This window comes from Pezoporus wallicus, unplaced genomic scaffold, assembly GCF_028554395.1.
Source record: "Pezoporus wallicus isolate ANWC-B61680 ecotype Strahan unplaced genomic scaffold, APGP_CSIRO_Pwel_v1 contig_5787, whole genome shotgun sequence".
NCBI lineage: Eukaryota > Metazoa > Chordata > Aves > Psittaciformes > Psittacidae > Pezoporus > Pezoporus wallicus.
The window spans coordinates 884,680-904,028 of NW_026637253.1; the positions used below are offsets into that span (position 1 = coordinate 884,680).

The 19,349-nt window shown below is 44.2% G+C and overlaps 1 protein-coding gene across 4 annotated transcripts in view; it reads left to right on the forward strand.

Annotated features, from left to right (window-relative positions):
- The first annotated feature begins 8,258 nt into the window (after positions 1-8,258).
- GABRA5 (gamma-aminobutyric acid type A receptor subunit alpha5) overlaps positions 8,259-19,349 on the forward strand; it is a 55,647-nt gene continuing 44,556 nt past the window's right edge. Inside the window, exons 1-3 of one of the 4 annotated variants that reach the window (XM_057404465.1) lie at positions 8,259-8,383; positions 9,718-9,870; positions 17,790-17,911. In XM_057404465.1, coding sequence (XP_057260448.1) covers positions 9,785-9,870; positions 17,790-17,911 — 208 coding nt within the window. In that variant the 5' untranslated portion in view covers positions 8,259-8,383; positions 9,718-9,784. The other 3 variants (XM_057404467.1, XM_057404466.1, XM_057404464.1) reach the window with 3 other exon arrangements.

Genomic DNA, 19,349 nt, shown 5'->3' on the forward strand with positions numbered 1-19,349 from the left:
ATAATACATGTCATAAATTTCACCTTTCTGAATTCTATTGCACTGGGACTGGCAAAATATGTTCCCAGAAAGCCGAAGGACTGGCATCACCTGCATTGGTGTGGGATGTTATAATGCTTGTTACAGTTCATTCATTAATATTGAACATCCAGTAGTGTTATATATAGATAATTGTGAAACCTCCATCAGTATCTTTTCCAAAACATTGACACTGACATTTTCAGGTTATTTACTTTTTTTTTTTTCCAATTCTTTTTTTTCTTTTTTTAATTCTGTCCAATTTCTGTAAATGTTAATTCTAGATAGAAGCATTTAAAACCTCATTTTTCTTGAAATTTTCTCTTGCAGGGGGCTTGGACTAGATGATCTTTTGAGGTCCCTTCCAACCCTTGGGATTCTGTGATTCTGTGAAATTTTATTAATTATAGCATTTGAATCTTATAACAGAAGTCACATTTAATGGAATTTGGAACCACTGAGAACATTTATTCCCACCAAACCCCTGCCAATAAATTCAGCCTGAAAATCAGTATATTGCAAATCCTAAAATAAATGTAAGTTGTGTCTACAGCTTTCCAAATTAATGTAATTTTGGAGCAGCAGCTAATTATTATAATGAATCATTACAGGGCGACAGGAAAGCTTATGTGTACTTTTACAAAAGAGGAAACTGATATTTGTTGGTATATTTGACAGTTACCTGTGTTGATCAGAAACAGAAATAATGAATTCTGTCAATATGCTTAGCATTCATGTAAACAACACAGAGAAATGCAGTAAATACAGAAACTATAAGGGGCAAAAAAGACCTGAGTTCATCAAAACAGCTTAAAACATGCTAACCTAATCTTATCTGAGAACCCAGTTGACAGGTAGGTTTGATATGTATATACATGTATCAATAGGCATAAATATTTATAGCTTATAACCTAAATATGAGAGATATACATGCATATGTATGTATAATAAAATTGAGACATGTACTATCAAATAGATTTTGGTACTTCTTGTCTGTATTTAACCAATTTCTAAACTTCAAATACTCTGTCCTTAACATCACTAAGTACATTAGGTTACTATAGCCCTATACTGTCCATAAGTACATTCACATTCCATCCATTATGAATATTTAAATACATACTTAATGAAGAATTTATCAATATTGATCCTTCCATCTCAGTTCACTGCATTTCTGTATTGTTCCTTCTAAGATTTGTTCTCTCCTTCCTTATGGAAGAATTACATGTACAGTAGCATATGCAGAAACCCTTGAATACTGATGTAGAACTTGTAAGCCTGAGTAATCTTTATTAATACTATGTATGAAACTTTTGTGGTTATTCTCCACAGAGAGCTTTCTTACTTAGATCCTTCAGAATACAGAGTAAGTTGCCTTTTTTGCTCAGCTCATTAAAGGTGTGCTCTGTGCTCACAAGAAGTGCCCTGTGCAGTACATACTTACGGAAAATCACCAGACGGGAGGACTAAGACTTAAATATAATACACAATGCTACACTAACGACCCGTTATTTTTCAAACATATATATAACTGTTACTCTAGCTAGCTAAAATACTAACCAGTAAATTAAGCCATTTTGAGGAAATCCAGTAAATATATTTTATAGATGATAGGATCATAGAACTCCAGTTCAGAAGGTTACTGAGTTGTTGCTCACTCAGGTGCAATAAAACACCCCTAAATTTACACGGAAAACTGTTGCATTTTAGACCTAAGCATCTATCAGCAGTGTTTAACACAGAACAATCATAGAATTGCAGAATGCTCTGAATTGGAAGGGACCTTAAAGATCACGCAGTTACAATCCTCCTGCCAGAGGCAGGGACACCTTCCACTGGACCAGGTTGCTCAAAGCCCCACCCAACCTGGCCTTGAACACTGCCAGGGATGGGGCAGCCACAGCTTCTCTGGGCAACCTGTGCCAGTGCCTCACCACCCTCATAGTGAAGAATATTTTCCTGTTATCTAATCTGTATCTCCCCTCTTTGACTTTAAAGCCATTCCTCCTTGTCCAGTCACTGCATGACTTTGCAAAAAGTCCCACTCCAGTAGTATTTAATCTACTTTAATCTTGTATTTAATCTACTTCCACACATTAGTTACAAGTATTTTATAGGTTTAGAGAAGACTTGTTCATCCTTTACATTATTATTTGTTTCTATGCAAAAGTATGTTTTATGTATTTTGTGTTTAAAAGTTAAATTCTGGAGAATGGCAAGATCCATGGGCAATCACCTGAGAATGTCAGGAGATAGAACAACCACCATCGCTGAGTAAGAACACAGACTAAGAAGACAACAGGTGCTTCTGTTTGCTAATGTTGCGTTTGAGTTCACCTGCTTCTCACAAGGCTTGCTAAGAGCTTAAGTACATTTATTTGTACCGTCATTCCCATACTATTAGCCAATGTCAATGGTTCCAAAGGCAGGAAACCTTTAATCAGTCCAGCTCAGATGTGGGCAAAATGTGACCTTCACATCTGTATCCACAACATCCCTACAGATACATTCAATCAATTTGTTAATTTGGCCCAAGACATCAAATCTAAAAGATCTTTGGGTATAAACTCTGATGGGGTGAAACATATGTTTCAAATCTCCCTCTAGTTTTACTGCCAACCTCACCAGTCTATGATCTTCTCTCTGCTAAAAACTGTGTGCCCACAGGAGAAGAAACCAAGGGCAGATGCAAGGCGAGGTAGCAGCAGGCCCTTGTTTATGGAGTGTAGCGCTCACAGAGGAGGTGAGTTGCTGCAGAGTTCAAGGATGCCCAGAAAAGCAGTCTGTATTCTCACAAAGCAAGAGGAAAGCAAACCAGAAAGTCACAGTTTGTACTACTAAGGATATTTGTGTACTGTGTGCTGCAGGAGGGACTGCTGCTAGGTAGCCCCTTCTGCCTCCTGAAATCAAGACCATGAACTAGCAGGTCAGGATGTGTTGCAAATCCCATTAGCTTTCATGGCTTGCATCTCAAGGGCAGACTATTCTAGACTCTGCAGCAACAGGGAAGATTTCACACGTGAACCTGGCAAGGATGTAAATAAAACCTCAGTTCTTCCATGGGGAAACATCTGTGAGCAGGTTTGACCCCGCACTCTGACTTCGCATTGCTATCCACTGGTATAAAGGGAATTCTCTCTTTTCCAGGGCAGAGGATAAAAGGGCTACCTCACTGTCAAGCTGAGCTGACACAAGTGACCTCTCAGAACCTGCCCGTGTGCAGCATTTCCTTGCAAAGGCACTGCAAGGGCTGCACCAGGCCTGAGCCCCACTGTTGGCCCGGGCCCCATGCCCCTCACTGACCAGCACTAGGCTTTCAACAGTTACACTCATCTCAGCTACACAGGTGGAACTTAGACTGTGTAAATCTGGACCAGCTGGTTTAACCTGTAGGGAGGATAGGATCTGTAAGGGAGAGGGGAATTGTAAGGAATCAGACAACAAGGTTGGTTTTGGAAAAATACGGAGCCTCTTTCTGTGGGTGTAGAAAGACAGGAAAGTTGTTGTAACAGACAAGCTTTGTTTCAATGCTCTGATTCAAGGATTTATAATCTTGCAATGGACTGAAAAATGTTGGATATGTTCTCCACGCCTTTGCAGGTTGTGGGGTATCTTGAGATAGCATTTCCCTGGTCTGATGATGCAAAGCATCTAATACACATCCAGGGTCATTTAAACTTCCTGCCAGCTACTTTTGAGAAAAAGGGCTGTCAGCTCCCAAAGCTCTCATCTTGAAGTATGGACCTCTGTAAGGTGCCCAGAGTGACTGTCAGAAACATGAAAACTTAAGGTATGCCATGAATCCATGATGGCAGTGTTCAGGCATATCTTTCAGTCACTCGGCTGTTAGTCTAATATGTGGAAACGGACTGAGGTGTAGGTTGCCAATAACAGATGACCACCAAACAAAGAGTGTAGCCTTTCATTCATTTCTAAACTGAATGTGTGCAGAAAGCAACCTGCTCAAGATTAGATTCAGATAAAGTTCTTTGACCTTTGAACCTGCAGATTTGGGAATTGCAATAAATAGCATGCAGAAACATCAGTGCCACTTGCTAAAGATGTTGCTTTTCACAACCACCTGGAATTTTGCTGGGACAGAGCTTGCGGTCGCCTGCCTCTCTCTCCCAGTGGCACCACTTTGTGTTAAGCAAAAAGGGACAATCTCTATCTCCGAGCAATCCTTTCCGATGTCACTCTGCCCCCAACCACCTTTCACAAAACTCCACTAAGTAGCTCCTTACTGCCACCGGGATACACAAAACCCACCAGCTGTCTGCAGTGTGGTCTGTCAGACAGCTGAAACGCAAGGCACTGGTTGTGTTTTGTGGGTGTTCACAGCATAGTAGAATGGAGGAAAAAAAAGGCGTTTAATACCTCTCCTTACCATTCAGAAATACACAAAATGCTTCAAAGTCTACCAGACTCTAATAGCTCTCACATCAAAGAGGTTGTTTGTGTGACTTCACTACCAGATGCACTTGTGGAATAGTTTGGGGAAAGTGAGAGACAGTTTCACAGGATGACACTGTTTCATAGATTACAGGACCCCAAGGGTCTGAGGCTGGAGGGCACCTCTGGAGATCAGCCAGACCCCCCTCCTGCTCAGGCAAGGTCAGCTCTAGTGGGTCTCCCAGGACTGTTCCCCCTCAGGTTTTGAGTATACCCACAGACAGGGACCTCACAACCTCTCTGGGCAACCTGTTCCTCTGTTTGCTTGTCCTCAAACTAAAAACATACTTTTTTATGGAATGTCATGGTGTTTGTGTTTCTGTCCCTTGTCCTGTCAGAGGATAGCACTGAGCAGAGCCTGGATCCCTCCTCTTTCCTCCATCATCAGGTATTTATAGACATGGATAAGATTCCCCTGAGCCTTCTCTTCTCCAGGCTGAGCAGTCCCAGCTCTCTCTCAGCCTCTCCTCATGGACAGATGCTCCAGTCCTTTAGTAGTCTTACTGGTCCTTTGCTGGACCTTATCCACTATGACCATGTCTCACACTGGGGAGCCCGAAGCTAGACCCAGCACTTTTTGACTGTGGTCTCTACAAATACTAAGAAAAAAGGGAGTGGAAACGAGTCTTTCACCCTTTGTTCATATCCATTCTGTGTGTTGAGAGAGTGGCTGAGTTGATGTTAGCTCACAATCAGGGACTCCTGCAGTGACTGCTGAATTCAGACTGCTCTCTATTGGAAAAGGATTTGCATCACCAAAACCACTGTCCCAGGTGCTTTCACAGTCTTAGCTAGGAGACCAACGAAAACAGGTAATCTTCTCCACCTAGTGAAAAGCCTTGGCAGAAGAGAATGCCTCTGAAGAGCCTGATGCTTGGATCAATACCCACAGTATGTCACACCTCCATGCAACTTCATGAGCTTTCTGTAGCTGTCCTGGAAGGAGAAGGAATGGTTTGATCAATGGCAGAGATGCCTTGCCTTCGGCTGCTGGAGGAATTGTCCGTTTCCCAACACAGAGTGTCACAGTGTTAGGGCCTGGTGTGCATTTCCCAGTGTGCTCCTGAGTGTAAGCACTCACGCATGCCATGGTAAAAATCACGGCCTAGTTTGCCTGTACTATTCTTTCAGTTCCATGTAGAGGACGATCTAGCTCAAATTCATTCATCTCTGTAAATAAGCAACATTACTTAATGAAGTAGAGAAGAGAAATATCAGAGAGGGACCACGCAAAACTTCTTTCAAATATTAAAGAAAATCAGTGTGGAATGGCTATGTTAGCTTTTGCTAAACACCAGCACAGAGAATAACCAACCAACCAAAACATTTCCTTGACCACAATAAAAAGCAATTGTTTCACATACTAAATTCAACATGGCATTTAAAACCCAGCAAGGGGGCTAAGGATACAAATACAGCAAGTGTGAATCCCAAGGGAGTGCCTCAGAAAACAGGCAGTGCAGGACATGGACAATACTTACATTCAAAGCAAAGGTCTCTCTATTGCTTGTAATAACTCTGCTGTCACAGGTCAAAGCCACCATCCTGCAGGGATCCAATCTGAAAACCTCCGCAATTAGTATCTGACAAGCTCTCAAGTATGCACCTTTGCCCAGGAGCTAATAAACAACATGTTTCTGATATACTGCATTATTAGCTATAATGAGCTGGCAAAGAGCACCGGATGTGTATTACACTGCTATCATATAGACAAGGCTATGGGGAAAAAGAAGCGCCCGACGCTGCTGCTGGGAGCCACGGGAAGCGCTTCCTTGCGGGTACGGCTGCCACCAGCAATGCCCGAGACGCCTCTTCTCCCAGCCCCTTTATTTTAGTGACGTTTAAGGATTCGCATAGCGGGCGGTAGCTTCCCATCCGTTTCACCGGCCACACTGCTCGCTAAATCACCTACAGGGTCCTCTTCGGCACCCCCAAAACTACCGGCCCTCCCACCCCACTGCTCGCTGCCCACCGCACCGCACTTCCGTGGAGCGGCGCTGCCCCCTGGCGGCTACAAGGAGAACTGCGGTAGCCACCCACCTGGATGGGGAACTCGACGGCTCCCCACCAAGTCGTTTCACGAAGTTCTTTCTCCTTTATTGTTTATCCTCCCCGCCCCGACGCCCCCCCCCCCCCCAAGTTTTCTTTATAATTTTCTTGCTATTTCTCTTCTCCGAATCTTAAGTGCACTTTAAATTTGGCGAAGTGGATATGCTGAATATGACTTCATGAGGAAGTTCGAGCAAGTCAGAAGGATGGAGGCTCGGTTCTGCTCACCCAGTCCCATAGAAAGGCTGGTCCCGGTGTTTCTGTGCTTGTTTTTGTAAAATTATTCAATTCTTTTACTACTTTTAAATTTTATTTTGCAAAATTATTTAAAGATCACGTGTTTTTTACATCACCTGTAGAGAGCTATAAATAGTTTGTACTAGAAATCACAGCACTGTAAAAGAAATAAATCTGATTTAAACGCTCCTAGGCAAGAACATTAACATGAGAAACGACTGGCACTTCGTACTACTTTGCTCAGATATTTTTAAGTACTGGGAAAGCGACTCTGATAGCAACATTCATTCACAACTTGGTATTTGTTGAAGTCACTAAGGAACAACGTATGTCATTGGTTCTGCGTTTAAGACCATAAATCACTGCTGGAAAAGCTGAACGTAGCTAAGCACCACATGTTACACCACCCCACCCCCCAAAAAAATTAAAATGGAAATTTGAATTCAGAAGACCCAGTTTTCAATTCAAATCATGCAGATCATGAACCCAGCACGCATGCAGCAGCACCCTCCACCACAATGAACTGCAGAATCAGTATTGGTTTCAGTGGAGGGATTCATTTCATAGAGCTTTTTTTGGACAATGGGAAAAGAAGGATACTTCATTGATCCATAATGTTGCCTGAAAGACGGACACTACCTCATTAGATCTAATAATTTAATAATGGAGGTTGGAGTATTATTTGGAAGCCTGGTCACAACAGTATGACCATGAAGAACATGTTATGAACACTGAAATCGTGTTCATCACAGGTAGCATGCACATGCCACAAAGTGACACATGTGCCTCAAGGAACCCGCATTTCACCTTTTGAATAGTTGAACACACATCGACCCTCCTCCACTTGCAAGCAGTCTGTAATGCCTGGGGCTTGAATGTGTACTGAGGATAGTGCTCCCAGTCCTGAGGCTGTGAAGCAGTGCCTCCATTTTTCTGGAATACCACCACCAACAGTCGCAAGGAGACCTCAAAGTTACTGCAGGTCTCCTGAAATGTTTTAATGCTGATAGAAACCACGGATATTTAATCATGAGGGTTGGAACGGTTCAGACCAGCTCCACCGACCATGGAAGAGGAACATGGACACAGGTCATTGGGTCTGTAGCTGTGTGGATGCTTAGATTTACGGCTGCCCCATCCCTGGCAGTGTCCAAGGTCAGGTTGGACGGGTCTTTGAGCAACCTGGTCTAGTGGAAGGTGTCCCTGCCTCTGGCAGGGGCGTTGGAACCGTATGATCTTTAAGGTCTCTTCCAAGCCAAACTACCCTGTGTTTCTACGCTACGTGTGTGCAAGGAGCTATACACCGGCAAGCCTCACCCGCTGCGTGAGGTGGCCGGGGCTCTCTCCGCGGGCTCTCGGTGCCCCCTGAGGAGCGCGGCGGTGGCTGCGGGAGACCCGTGCGAGGATAACGGGCGCTCCCGGGGCTCCTGCGCGGCCCCTAGGAGGGGGGTCCCCGAGGCCGCGCTCCCGGCCGCCGGCTCCTGGCGGGGGCGGTGCGGGCGCGGCGCTGCGGCGGGGCCGCGCCTGGCAGCGGCGGGGAGGCAGCGCCGCCGCTCCCGCTCCGCTACCGCTCCGCAACTTTCGGGCAAAGACCGCCCCCTCGCCCTCGTCCCCCCGCCGGCGGCTGGTAAGAGCCCCGCTCGTCGCTCCGGCGGAGAGCGGCGGGGAGCCCTTGGCTGCAGCCCCCCGCGCCCCCACAGGCGGCCGCCGCTGCGCCCGGCGCCGCGCACATGGCTGCGGAAAACTTTGGCGGGGTCGGGTGCGGGGGAAGCCCGAGGGCAGTGCGGGGAGGGGATGGGAGGGAAGGGGAGAAGGGAAGGGGCAGCGGAGCGGGCGCGGCGCGGCCGAGCAGGTGCCACCCTCCGCGGAGCGGGCGGCGGCGGCGGCCGGGCAGGTGCGGGCGGGCCGGGGCTGCGCGTGTGCGGGAAGGAGCGGCAGCCCCGCAGTGCGCGGTGCGGAGCGGTGCGGAGCGAACGGGACTGGACCGGACCGGACCGGGCCGGACCGGACGGGCGCAGCCCCTGCGGGAGGCTTTTGGTTTGGGATATTTGCCTCGTTGCGCCGGCGCGGAAGGGAGAGTAAGTTGCGGAGCGGTGTATCGCGAGGGCATAAGGTTCAGGTGGGAAAGGCAAGCAGCTTCCCTCTGGGTCTGTTTTGGGGTTTTGCTTTGGGGGTTTGTGATATTTTTGTTTGTTTGTTTTTTTAATTATTATTTTTATTTGTTTGGGGTTTGGTTTGTTTGGATTTTTTTGGTTTTGTTTGGGTTGTGGTTTTTGGTTTGTTTTTTTTTTTTTTTGAGTGCACAGGAGAAAACATTTGTGCACAGTGCTGAAATTGGTGGACTGATGGCTAAGGCAGGTATCCAAAAAGCGGCAGTCGCTGGAGCAGCTATATGACTGTCATTCTTCCTGCTAGCGTGAGGTTTATGTGCCTTTGCGAGGAAGGTCACTTTTCACTCCCCCCACCCCTTCCCCATCCCACCCTCTCTTTTGCTAAGCCGTGCATCAGCAGCATGAATTCCAAGAAGCAGTAGGTGTTTCTTGGCATTTCAACTGGGATTTTGGAAAGGGAAGCAGGGTATTTAATGGGAAAAAAATTGTGATGGAAGGAAAGGATGCGGAGGCTGCACACAGCCTGGGTTTGCAGGCGTCTGGAAGTTGTTGAAATAGGTAAAGGGTCGAAACTGGCATTTGAGAAATGGTGACTTGTTTCATTAGTTGCTTGTATCACGGACGAATATAAGGGAAAACTGGGCCACTAAGAATTTTTCCTGGCTTGCACTTTTCTGTCAGCAGAAGGTAAAACACGTCCTTGAAGATATACAATTTTACATAAACAGCTGATGTTTACATAAGCCTAGATAAGTTTGTGAAAAACACAGCAGAAGATGCGGTGTTAGCTGAACTCGGCCATCCTGCTCTTTGTCCGTGCAATCATTTATCTTTTTTAATATTGTTGCAGCGTATGAACAAAGTGAGCAGCTGCACCTTCACCAAAGCAACCACCTGCGTTCCTCCTCTCCTCTGGAATGGACAATGGGAGTGTCTCTGGTTTTATCATGATCAAAAACTTCTTCCTCTTCTGCATTTCCATGAGTTTAGCCAGCCACTTCGGGTGAGTTGCCAGTTGCGTTTGAATTTTTGCTGTGGGCTTTTTTAAGGAGATGAAAAACCTTGGCTCCTGGTGCTGAACAAAACAAGCGGGCTTTGCATTTCATCTTAATGTGCTGGTGTCAGGGGGAAGGGAGCAATTTGTTTTCCTACTCAGATTTACTGTCTCGGATCGGTTCTTTATGCCCGTAATGCTGTTATGAGAAGGCTTGGGGAGAGAGGGGTGCGCGGGGAGCTCAGACAACCAGGCCTGCACTGCTGAATGCTCTGACCTGTGGTGTTGCACAGCCAGGGGGCTGTGGTGCGATGAGGAGAGCTTGGACCTTCCCTCTCACCTGCCAGGTTACAGGGTATAGGCTGTAGTGCAAGGCTGCAACAGCAGGACTCAGAGCAGGCTGCTGGCTGGTGCAGGCTTTCTAGTGAGTAAGCTAAGATCGTGACTGCTCAGAGGGATGGCTGAGTTTGAAACTTGCTGGAATGATTAGCAATTGTGTTTCCCTAACGCATATAGCAAGGAATCCTGTTCCCTTATTTTTACTTTGGATGCTTTCCGGATGGTGATATTGTGAAAACTGCATTGAAGAAATACTCCTACTATAGCTCTTAGGAAAAAAAAAACCAAAACAACCAGACAATCAGAAACACCCTATTTATGTGTTTTTCTTAAACCCAGAGATCTTAACTTTCCAAAATCATGCTATGCAGCGGAATCTAGAAAAGGCATTTTGAAAGTGCTCTGGAAACGTAGGTTGATTCTTCTTTGTGGAGGAGAACAATCATTTATGATTTCACCAGAAAAAAATGAATCCTCCCAACGTGCTGATTCACAAGCACACCCATCAATTCCTTGCTATAAGAAGAAACAAAATGGAGATGCAAATCAGTTTCTGGTTTTCAAGCAAAGTGATTTTTTTCTCTAGATTGAAACTAAGAGAAAGACCAGACTTTGAGTGATGACTGTGTATGTCAGAAGCAAAACTTAGCCCTGTCGCCAGTGAGTGTCCAATGTGGGCAGTCAGAAGCCTGCGACTACAGCGGCTTATGTGAATAGTTGTAGGACTGCACACTACAAAGGATGCAGAGACCTGCACTCTGATGTATCCACCTTGGAAAATCTCAGCCCTGCTGTTACTGTGGTCTGAGGCAAAACTCTCCCTGGACTTTGTGATAGAAATGAACAGGGCATAGGTAGTGTGGGACCTGTTTAAAACTTGTCTTGACATGGTTGCAATTTGACAAAATATTACCATATTGAGATAATCTTGAGAACTATGACCTTAAGTACTTCCTGATGGACCATCGTCATTCGTGCTGAAGGTAGCACACTGCAATAGCTGAGCATGGCATGTTTGATGTGGGGTCTTTTAACTGTGTTACTTCTCTTACAGAAGGAAAGGTGAAGCTGCAAAGAGAGAAGAGAGTTTAACTCTCCCTTTTGACCCCAAACCAAATACTGAATTAAGTCCCAGTTAGAAATTGGCATGACCTGTAACCTGGCAGATAATCAGAACAGGACAGTTAGTTAGGGGAAACTAGGACACTTGTTTTCTGCAAGTTACTTAAAAAGCTTCTGTGCACTAAAATGAGATCATCACGTAACTTCCCCCTCCACCACCCCTTTTCTGATCTAGTAATTTTCGGCTGGACCTGCGGAGATAGGCAGCTCCAGTTCGCTGCACCATTCACACACTGCCTTAAGGCTGAATTTTGACCCTGCTCAAAAGACAGGGGATGCTCCAGTGCTTCTGTTTCAGAGGCAGAAGCAGTTTCAAAGTGTAATTTGCTAAGTGCTTTGGGGCTGACTCTTCAGGACAGAGCAGTACAATTAACATGTAGGCTGGTATATTAACTGCAAGGATCTAACGCTGCTAATACTTGCTGTTGCTACCAGGTTCTTCTTTATTAGTTTTATCCATGTTTGGACTGCACCATTGCATTGCAGTGCATTTTTCAACGTGCTAGATAGAAGTGATTGGTCAAATGAGCACAAATTAAAAAAAAAAATACTGTAGGACGTTATAGCTGAAGGCAGAGATTTGTCTATGATGCTCCATAGTAATTCCATATTTATATTAAAGCATAAATACAGTTTTTGCTGATGTAGCCAAAGCCACATTGGGGGATTTTGATGCACAATGCCTGCTAAAATAAACAGGAATTATGTATCTCAGTCTCCTAGGCTACTTCAGAAATCTCAGCAAATGTCTGTGATTAATGTTTAACATAAATGTGGAATGACTATCGATAGCTCTCCACATCAACAGGCAGTAGTGGAAGACTGTAGGCATAGTCGGTAGAAGTTATTTAAAGAAAAATCACTGAATTAAAATTCAAAGATATAGATGAAATAAGAAGAGGATGTTAAGTCACCCACCATTGCTGGTGTAGCAGTTTTATGAGCCTACTGCAGAAAAAGTCCAGCGCAAGTCAAGGCTTTTTCAAGCTTGAATTCAGCCTTGAGTTCTATGATGTTCTAACGGGTTGAGGTATTTTGCTGAAGCATTTCAAGATAGTTCACAATTGTCTTGAAAGTAAACATTAATAATAGAGCTAGAGAATAAGTGAAAGTCAAATACAACTGTGAAGAGTGTTTTCAGATGAGACAAGAGTTCGATTCGTCATGGGCTCTTGTGGATCCCTGCAAGGGTGGACACCACGGGTGACTGTCTGCACTGAGATCAGCTTAAGACTAGGTAGCATGCAGCCAGCCCCACGCTGGCTAACCTTACTGCATCCCGACTCTTTTTGCAAGCCCCAGACTGCCCAAAGGCACCTCTCTGGGGACACATTGGTGATGCGCAGTCCCTGTGCATTTGCGTTTTGGATGCACAACTTCAGAAATCTTTCTTGAGAGCCAAAACCAAGCGGAATGGATGTAGCTCATGTACCCACAGTTTAGCTGTCATCTGCTAATAATGTTTATAATAGTAGAAACATGGAAAACAGAAGATCCCAATTAAATGTAGCCAATTCAAGAGTTCTCTGTACACTGTAAGAATTCAGTCTGTGGTGTGTCTGTAGTTTCACATGCTTTTCCACTACCTCACAGCCCTTATCACTAACACCATAATCCTGCTGTTTAGGCTGAACATAACCTTTCCTTCAGGCTGTTGTTTCAAGTTAGTCTCTGCAACCCTAAGCAGTTAGTTCTGCTGGGTTATCCCTTTCCCTGTCATTCCTAGCAGGTGCTAGGGAGGTCTTCCTCATATTTTTAACATAGTTTTGTAGGAATTATCACCTCATTGTGCAGTCATGCTTGTCTGTTTATTTTTTTATCCTGTTTTCTTTCCTTCTTCATGTCTCCAGCTAGTTTTTGAGCCCATCAGATGATTTTAATAACTGGAAGACTAAGTGGGTACATGGAAGTGCTTGGAGGAGGCAGACAGGCGTCAGTCAGTCAATCCTTCTGCCAAACAGAAAGCGACAGCTTCAGCATCTCTGTTTCACTTGGCCTCCCACCTGGCCAAAATGCAGGTGTGTACCTGCAGGCCATCCAGCACGTGCTTGGTGCAGGACCAGCCCTGGCACACACACTGCCTGTCAGAGAAGCTGCAGGTCAGTGACCTGGCGAGCTGAGAGTACTGGAAGGTGTTTAATGACCCTGGGAGAAATTCAGGATATTGAAAGAGGTGTTAAGGTGCAAGGAGGATGATAAGACATAGCTCTGTGAAGAACAGGTTTTCATTACACTGCTCACAAATTACTTGTGGGTAGTAAAATACTGCTCTTGCTAAATAAAAGAATTACATTATTCTTTAAGGATCTGCAAAGACCATTACATTCTCATCATTTCACTCAGTCCTCTCCTCTGTCCTAATCCAGTGTGAAAGAATTGAATCTTCATTGCACAAATTCACAAAATACCAGCTGTTTTAGATCTCAAGAATCTGTAAGAAAGGGATGGCAAGAAGCTAACTTAGAAAAGTAAATCTATTTCCTTTGATGTCTGGCCAGCTGGCAGTATCCAAAAGTGTGCAAGTGCATTCTCCGCTGCCTTTTCCACAAACTGTTAATTTGTCTGAAGTTCTGGTATAATTCCAATCCTATTAAAGCAAGTTATTGGAAACTCTGCTTTTAAGACAGTGAGAGAGAAAAATACCACTTCCAATAGTGAAATACTCCTTACAGTGTCTCTTGCTTTTTTTAAAAATGAGTTTTTTGGAAAAATGTAATATCTACTGTACATTTTCCTTTTATTACAGCTAAGCTATGAGTTGTACATGTCATGATTTTGACTAGATGGCAAAAAAGGACAGTGATGTTTAAAATGGTAAACAATTAACTCGTCAGAAAAGATAGCTGAACGTCTTCCAAGAGTTATTACATTTAACACTGATGGGCCCCTTCTGTGGCTTCTGATTTTTTCAGTCACCCTGAAATTGCAATATTAAGTAAGTGTGATGAGAAGTACTCCTGGTTGGTTTAGTTTATGTTCACTAATGAGCTTTAAATGCAATTATCTTTGAATTTTCTCATTTTCCTAAGGTGCTTTTCTAGGTTTATTTTTATTCATAACTGAAGATGTCTGCAAGGAAAACATCTTTGGTTGCAGAGAGGCAATAACATGCTTACCTACTAATATGTTGATAAAACCTAATCTTTAGCTGTGTGGCAATAATTAGTTTAGGATATCACACATTTTCTTTATGTTCTTAGAGCTATAGTATCTAATATATGCGTGTAAGCTTGCAGGGACAGTTTAAAGGTCTTACGTCATAAAAGACAACCTCAGCACTTACTCCAAAACAAGCATTTTGCTAGCAATCTCAAAAATAGAAATTAAACGTCAACTTTTCTGTGAAAGAGAAAGTAACATTTGCATTAATAGCAAACAGGAACCCATTTACAAATGCAACTTCACGTAATACTGACATTTCATCGAAATTCAGCATCAGATGCTATCTTTTTCGGGTGAAGCGGTCTGCCAAATATAAATTGGATTGCAGTTTTGCTGCAGACTCTTTTTATGAGTCTTCACCCTAGTTGTTTCTCTGCCTTTTTCCTGTATTAATTAGCTTTTCTTGTGGAGATATAAAAGTATTTCAGTATTTGAGATGTGCATACTATTCTTGTGAAAAATATATATAGCTGAGATAGATAGAAAGAAGCAGCATTGATTACTACTGTTAGATTCAGAGGAGCAGTTGTGAGAACTAAGTATATTTTGTCCCATCCCCACAAAAATAGTTCAATGGAAATCTTCCCTCTGAGTTCAACTGGCTTTGAATTCAGCCATAAGCACTAAAAATAACAAGCTTTTTCAAGAGCAGAGAAACTAGTGAAGCTTTGTGCCCCCAGCACTGTACCTTTGCAATAATCCTGGCTCTGCATTTGGCATCCCTTGTTCCCATCTCCCATTGCAACACCTGCATTTTACCTCTGTGGTCCTTTTCTCCCAGGACCCTTCCTAATCACCCTGCAAGTCTCCTCCATATCTCTTAATTAGCAGAGAGGAGGTGGGCTGGTTTTGCTGAGGCTGTTTCTGAGCTACATGCGTGCTGACTGGCCCAGTCAGTGAGCCAGAGGGAATAGATGACTGCTGACCTCACATTTTTACTTAATGAGGCACTAATTTAGATTGCTCTCCCCTTGTCTAGTCACTGCTTCTCATGAAACTTGTAGGAATGAAATGAAGTTTGATCTCTCTGCTTCTTTGTCAGATACATTGGAAAATGAGAACGGGTTCCTCAATTGATAGGGTGAAGCAGGCAGACAGCATGATGCTTATCTCTTTCTTATGAAAGAATAAAAAAAAAAAAAAAAGAAAGAAGCTAAAATAAATGAGGAAAGTTTAAAATAGTATTCTAGGATTTTACCAAAGAGTTAGTTATGGTCACTGCATATGAAGCACCTCTGTAACTTGTGTCTGCCATTTGTATTCATTAGGCTGGTACTTGTAAATATTCACCTTCATGTCGTGAATCCCTTTGATTATGATTGACAGAAAAATATACAGTCTTTTGTCTTGAATGGTCTGGTGTGTAAGGATGTCTAATGTTTCTGTAACCAGGTTGCATCTGCTGGAATAATATCTTTCATTATAGTCAAACATGTCTGTGATGTTGGCTGCCTCAGTTACTCACTAAAGGTTCTGCTCACAGCATAGAAAACAGAACAAATTTGGTCTTTTGACCTGATGGCCTGAAGAGTGGGTGAGATTTGTGGCTATGTCTCCACCTGCAGCAAAGGGGAGCTCCTTGGTGGCCTGGGCTCTCCAGTCTTGAGCTTTTTGAGGGTCACAGCAGTCCTGATGGCACTCGGGTTGTGAGGAGCCTCCTCTGCCAGGCGTTTTCACGTGCTTTGGCATTCCTTATAATTGGGCCCATGTTGCCACTGCCCAGCCTTTATTCCTCTGAGAGGCTTTGTGATCCTTTCCTTTTCTAGCAGAAACACACAAGCTGTAAATGGAACAGGTGCAGGACTGGGGGTCCCCATGTCTTCAATGTGCCCACCAGGAGCTCATCCTGAGACAGGTCTTGAGTCACTAAAATTTCCAGACCCATCTCATGGGTGTCAGTGAGGTCCCGTTACTGTAAACCTTGAGCAGGTTAAACCAGGTTGAGGTCACTTGCCTTTCTCTGTATAAAGCGTGTTCTGCTAGGTAAGCCGAACGCATGTGTTACAAGCATTGTGCAAGGAAAGCTGTTCAGAGGGATGCTTTGAGGTTCTCTATTTACTGATTTATTTCTCTGGGGACTGTTAGTAAATAAACATGGATTTTTAAGTTTTTTTTTTTCTCTCTGGGTGACTAGTTCATGTTGAGTGCCAGTTGTTGGAGTGTGATTCCTCTCTGCTGGCAGGGTGCATGAGGCAGGGTACGGTTCCTAGTGGGATGACGTGCTCTGTCACAGCTGGAGCATTTGTTGCCTGCTTCAGCAGAGACTGAAACTTGAATAAGCGCCGAGTGTGAGCAGACTTGCTATCCTGAGAGATGGTTGTTGCTAGCTGCAGGTGAAGCATGCTTATGGATAAACTTAAGCCTATGTTCTTTTGGTGGGCAAAGGCATCACTAGGCAGAGGATTCTCCTAAGCATCTTTAAATGAAAATCAAATGGACTTAAAAATATAAATTATAGTTGTACTCTTGAGCTGTGAGCAGCTTACTATGTCTAAGCCATGTATAAAATGTTGAAATAAAGTTCACAATAAAACAAATTTGGCCTAAAAGATATGGAATGAGGACCACTATACATTGCTGTTATTTTCATACTACAAGGGAGGACTAATTTAGGCAAAAGAGAGAGGAAGAATGAAGAACTGTGTTTTCTGTACTGCAGTTACATGTTTTTTCAGATACCCCAGTGATCTGGGCTGGGATTTTTTAATGCAGTGGGAGTTGTTATCCTCAAATAAATTAAATAAACTGGAAATTAGAAGCTGTTTGGCATGTAAGGATTAAAGGCTACCTTCAGGCACACTTGAAGCAGTGTCCCCAAGCAAGCCAGTGCTGCTCGTGCAGATCCCCTGCCTGCTGATGCAGTTCCCAAAGACTGGAGAGCTAACCCAGTGGAAAAACCAGTCACAGCTTTTACTGGTGCTGTGAGCTGACCTTACTCCTTTCAGGGAATGAAGACATGCTAGCACTTGGGAAGTGGTGAGACTGAAGTGGGGCAGAGCAGCACAAGGGATTGGGGTCTCCCTGTGCCCTACAACAAGATGGCCAGTGGGCTTAGGTGTACTCCGATCCAGTGCCCCAGGCCTTTACCTCCATGGTGTGGGCCCATCCTTAGGTCCTCCTCCTCCAGGGAGAGCTATTTATGATTGCTTATAGCTGTGATAAAATCACTGCAGCTCCACATACCGCTCAGCTGGGGCGGCAAGAGGGGGCAGAGGCTCCATCACAAAGTTCCCTTGAGACTGAAGCCCCTTGAGGCTGGCACAGCTTTTGACTTGGTTTTTCTTTTCTTCATTTGCATAAAATAGCTTCTCACAAACACCAACAGCATCGGGAAAAGAGGACGCCAATGATAACATCACCATATTCACCAGGATCTTGGATGGTCTGCTGGACGGCTATGACAACCGTCTGCGCCCGGGACTGGGAGGTAGGATAGCGCGTTCACTGTGGCCAGGCCTCCACCATGCAGGACTATTGTCTACATGATGCCCTTCCACATGGGTACCTGCTCTCAGCATGGGCCTTGAAAAGGGAGTTGTATTTTGTTAGCTAAACGAAGCCCAGAAAGTAGATTTGTCTCCTGGCAAATGGGATGCAATACAAAGGTCACTGAAAGTTGTCCTCTTTCAGTCATTGAGGTCATCTGATGTTGCATTAGGAGAGCATGTGTGATGCATTTTTCTGTAATTGAATACAGTTTGGGTTTCTTTTCTTTTTGGTACTCCCTCAGGTGAGTGAGATGGTGCTAGCAGGTTGCTGCAATGTTCCTGCACTGGTCAGCATGTATAAAATAATGCCAGTGGCAAAAATCAGTTAAAAACAGATCCCCAAATCATCCATTTTTAAACAGCAACGGGAAATCTATATTAATATGTCATTTTGGTAACCTCTAAAGCAGTTATTTTAAAACCATACATGTGAATAGTTGCTTGCCATGCTAACCTTGTTGAGCCCTCCTTACAGCTCTCTATCCCCCAGATTTCTCTCATCTCCTATGCATGTGTAAACCATCTGTTATGTTTTTTCTTGGCCCTTTTTTAATCTGGCTACCCCCACCCCTTCCTCTTGTGAGACCAACACATTGCTTTCATCCCTTTCTCTCCTTCTCCTCTCACTTTACACAGAGATGCTTGAAAATAGGGCTCCATGCTCCTATCTTATGTAACGAACTTCTGAAATTTCTGCCCTTAAATTAAATTAGTCCTGGATTTGAAAAGATGCCAGAAAGACTTAGAGTTTTGTGGATTGAATTAATTTCACCTAACTTTGGACATCTATAATATAGATGGATGAAGTTGGGCAGATCACCCAAGCCAGTGGAGGGAAATAGGTCCTTCCGAGATACTCTTCATCTCATCCTATAGTAGGTAATGAATATATGCCAGTAATATGAGCTGACAGCCCAGAAAGCCAAGCACATCCTGGGCTGCATCAAAAGAAGCGTAGCCAGCAGGTTGAAGGAGGTGATTCTCCCCTTCTTGGTCTTATGAATGAATACTGTGTTCAGCTCTGGGGCCTCCAACACAAGAGGGACATAGACCTGTTAGAGTGAGTCCAGAGGAGGGCCATAAAGATGATCAGAAGGTGGAGCACCTCTCCTGTGAAGGCAGACTGGTGGAGTTGGGCTTGTTCAGCCTGGATAAGGCTCCAGGGAGACCTTATAGCAGCTTTCCAGTACCTAAAGGGGACCTATAAGAAAGATGGAAAGGGACTCTTCATGGAGGCATGGTGATAGGACAAGGGGTAATGGTTTTAAACTGAAAGAGGGTAGATTTAAATGAGATGTAAGGAAGAAGTTCTTTACTGTGAGGTTGGTGAGGAACTGGCACAGGTTACCTGAGAAGCTGTGGCTGTCTCATCCCTGG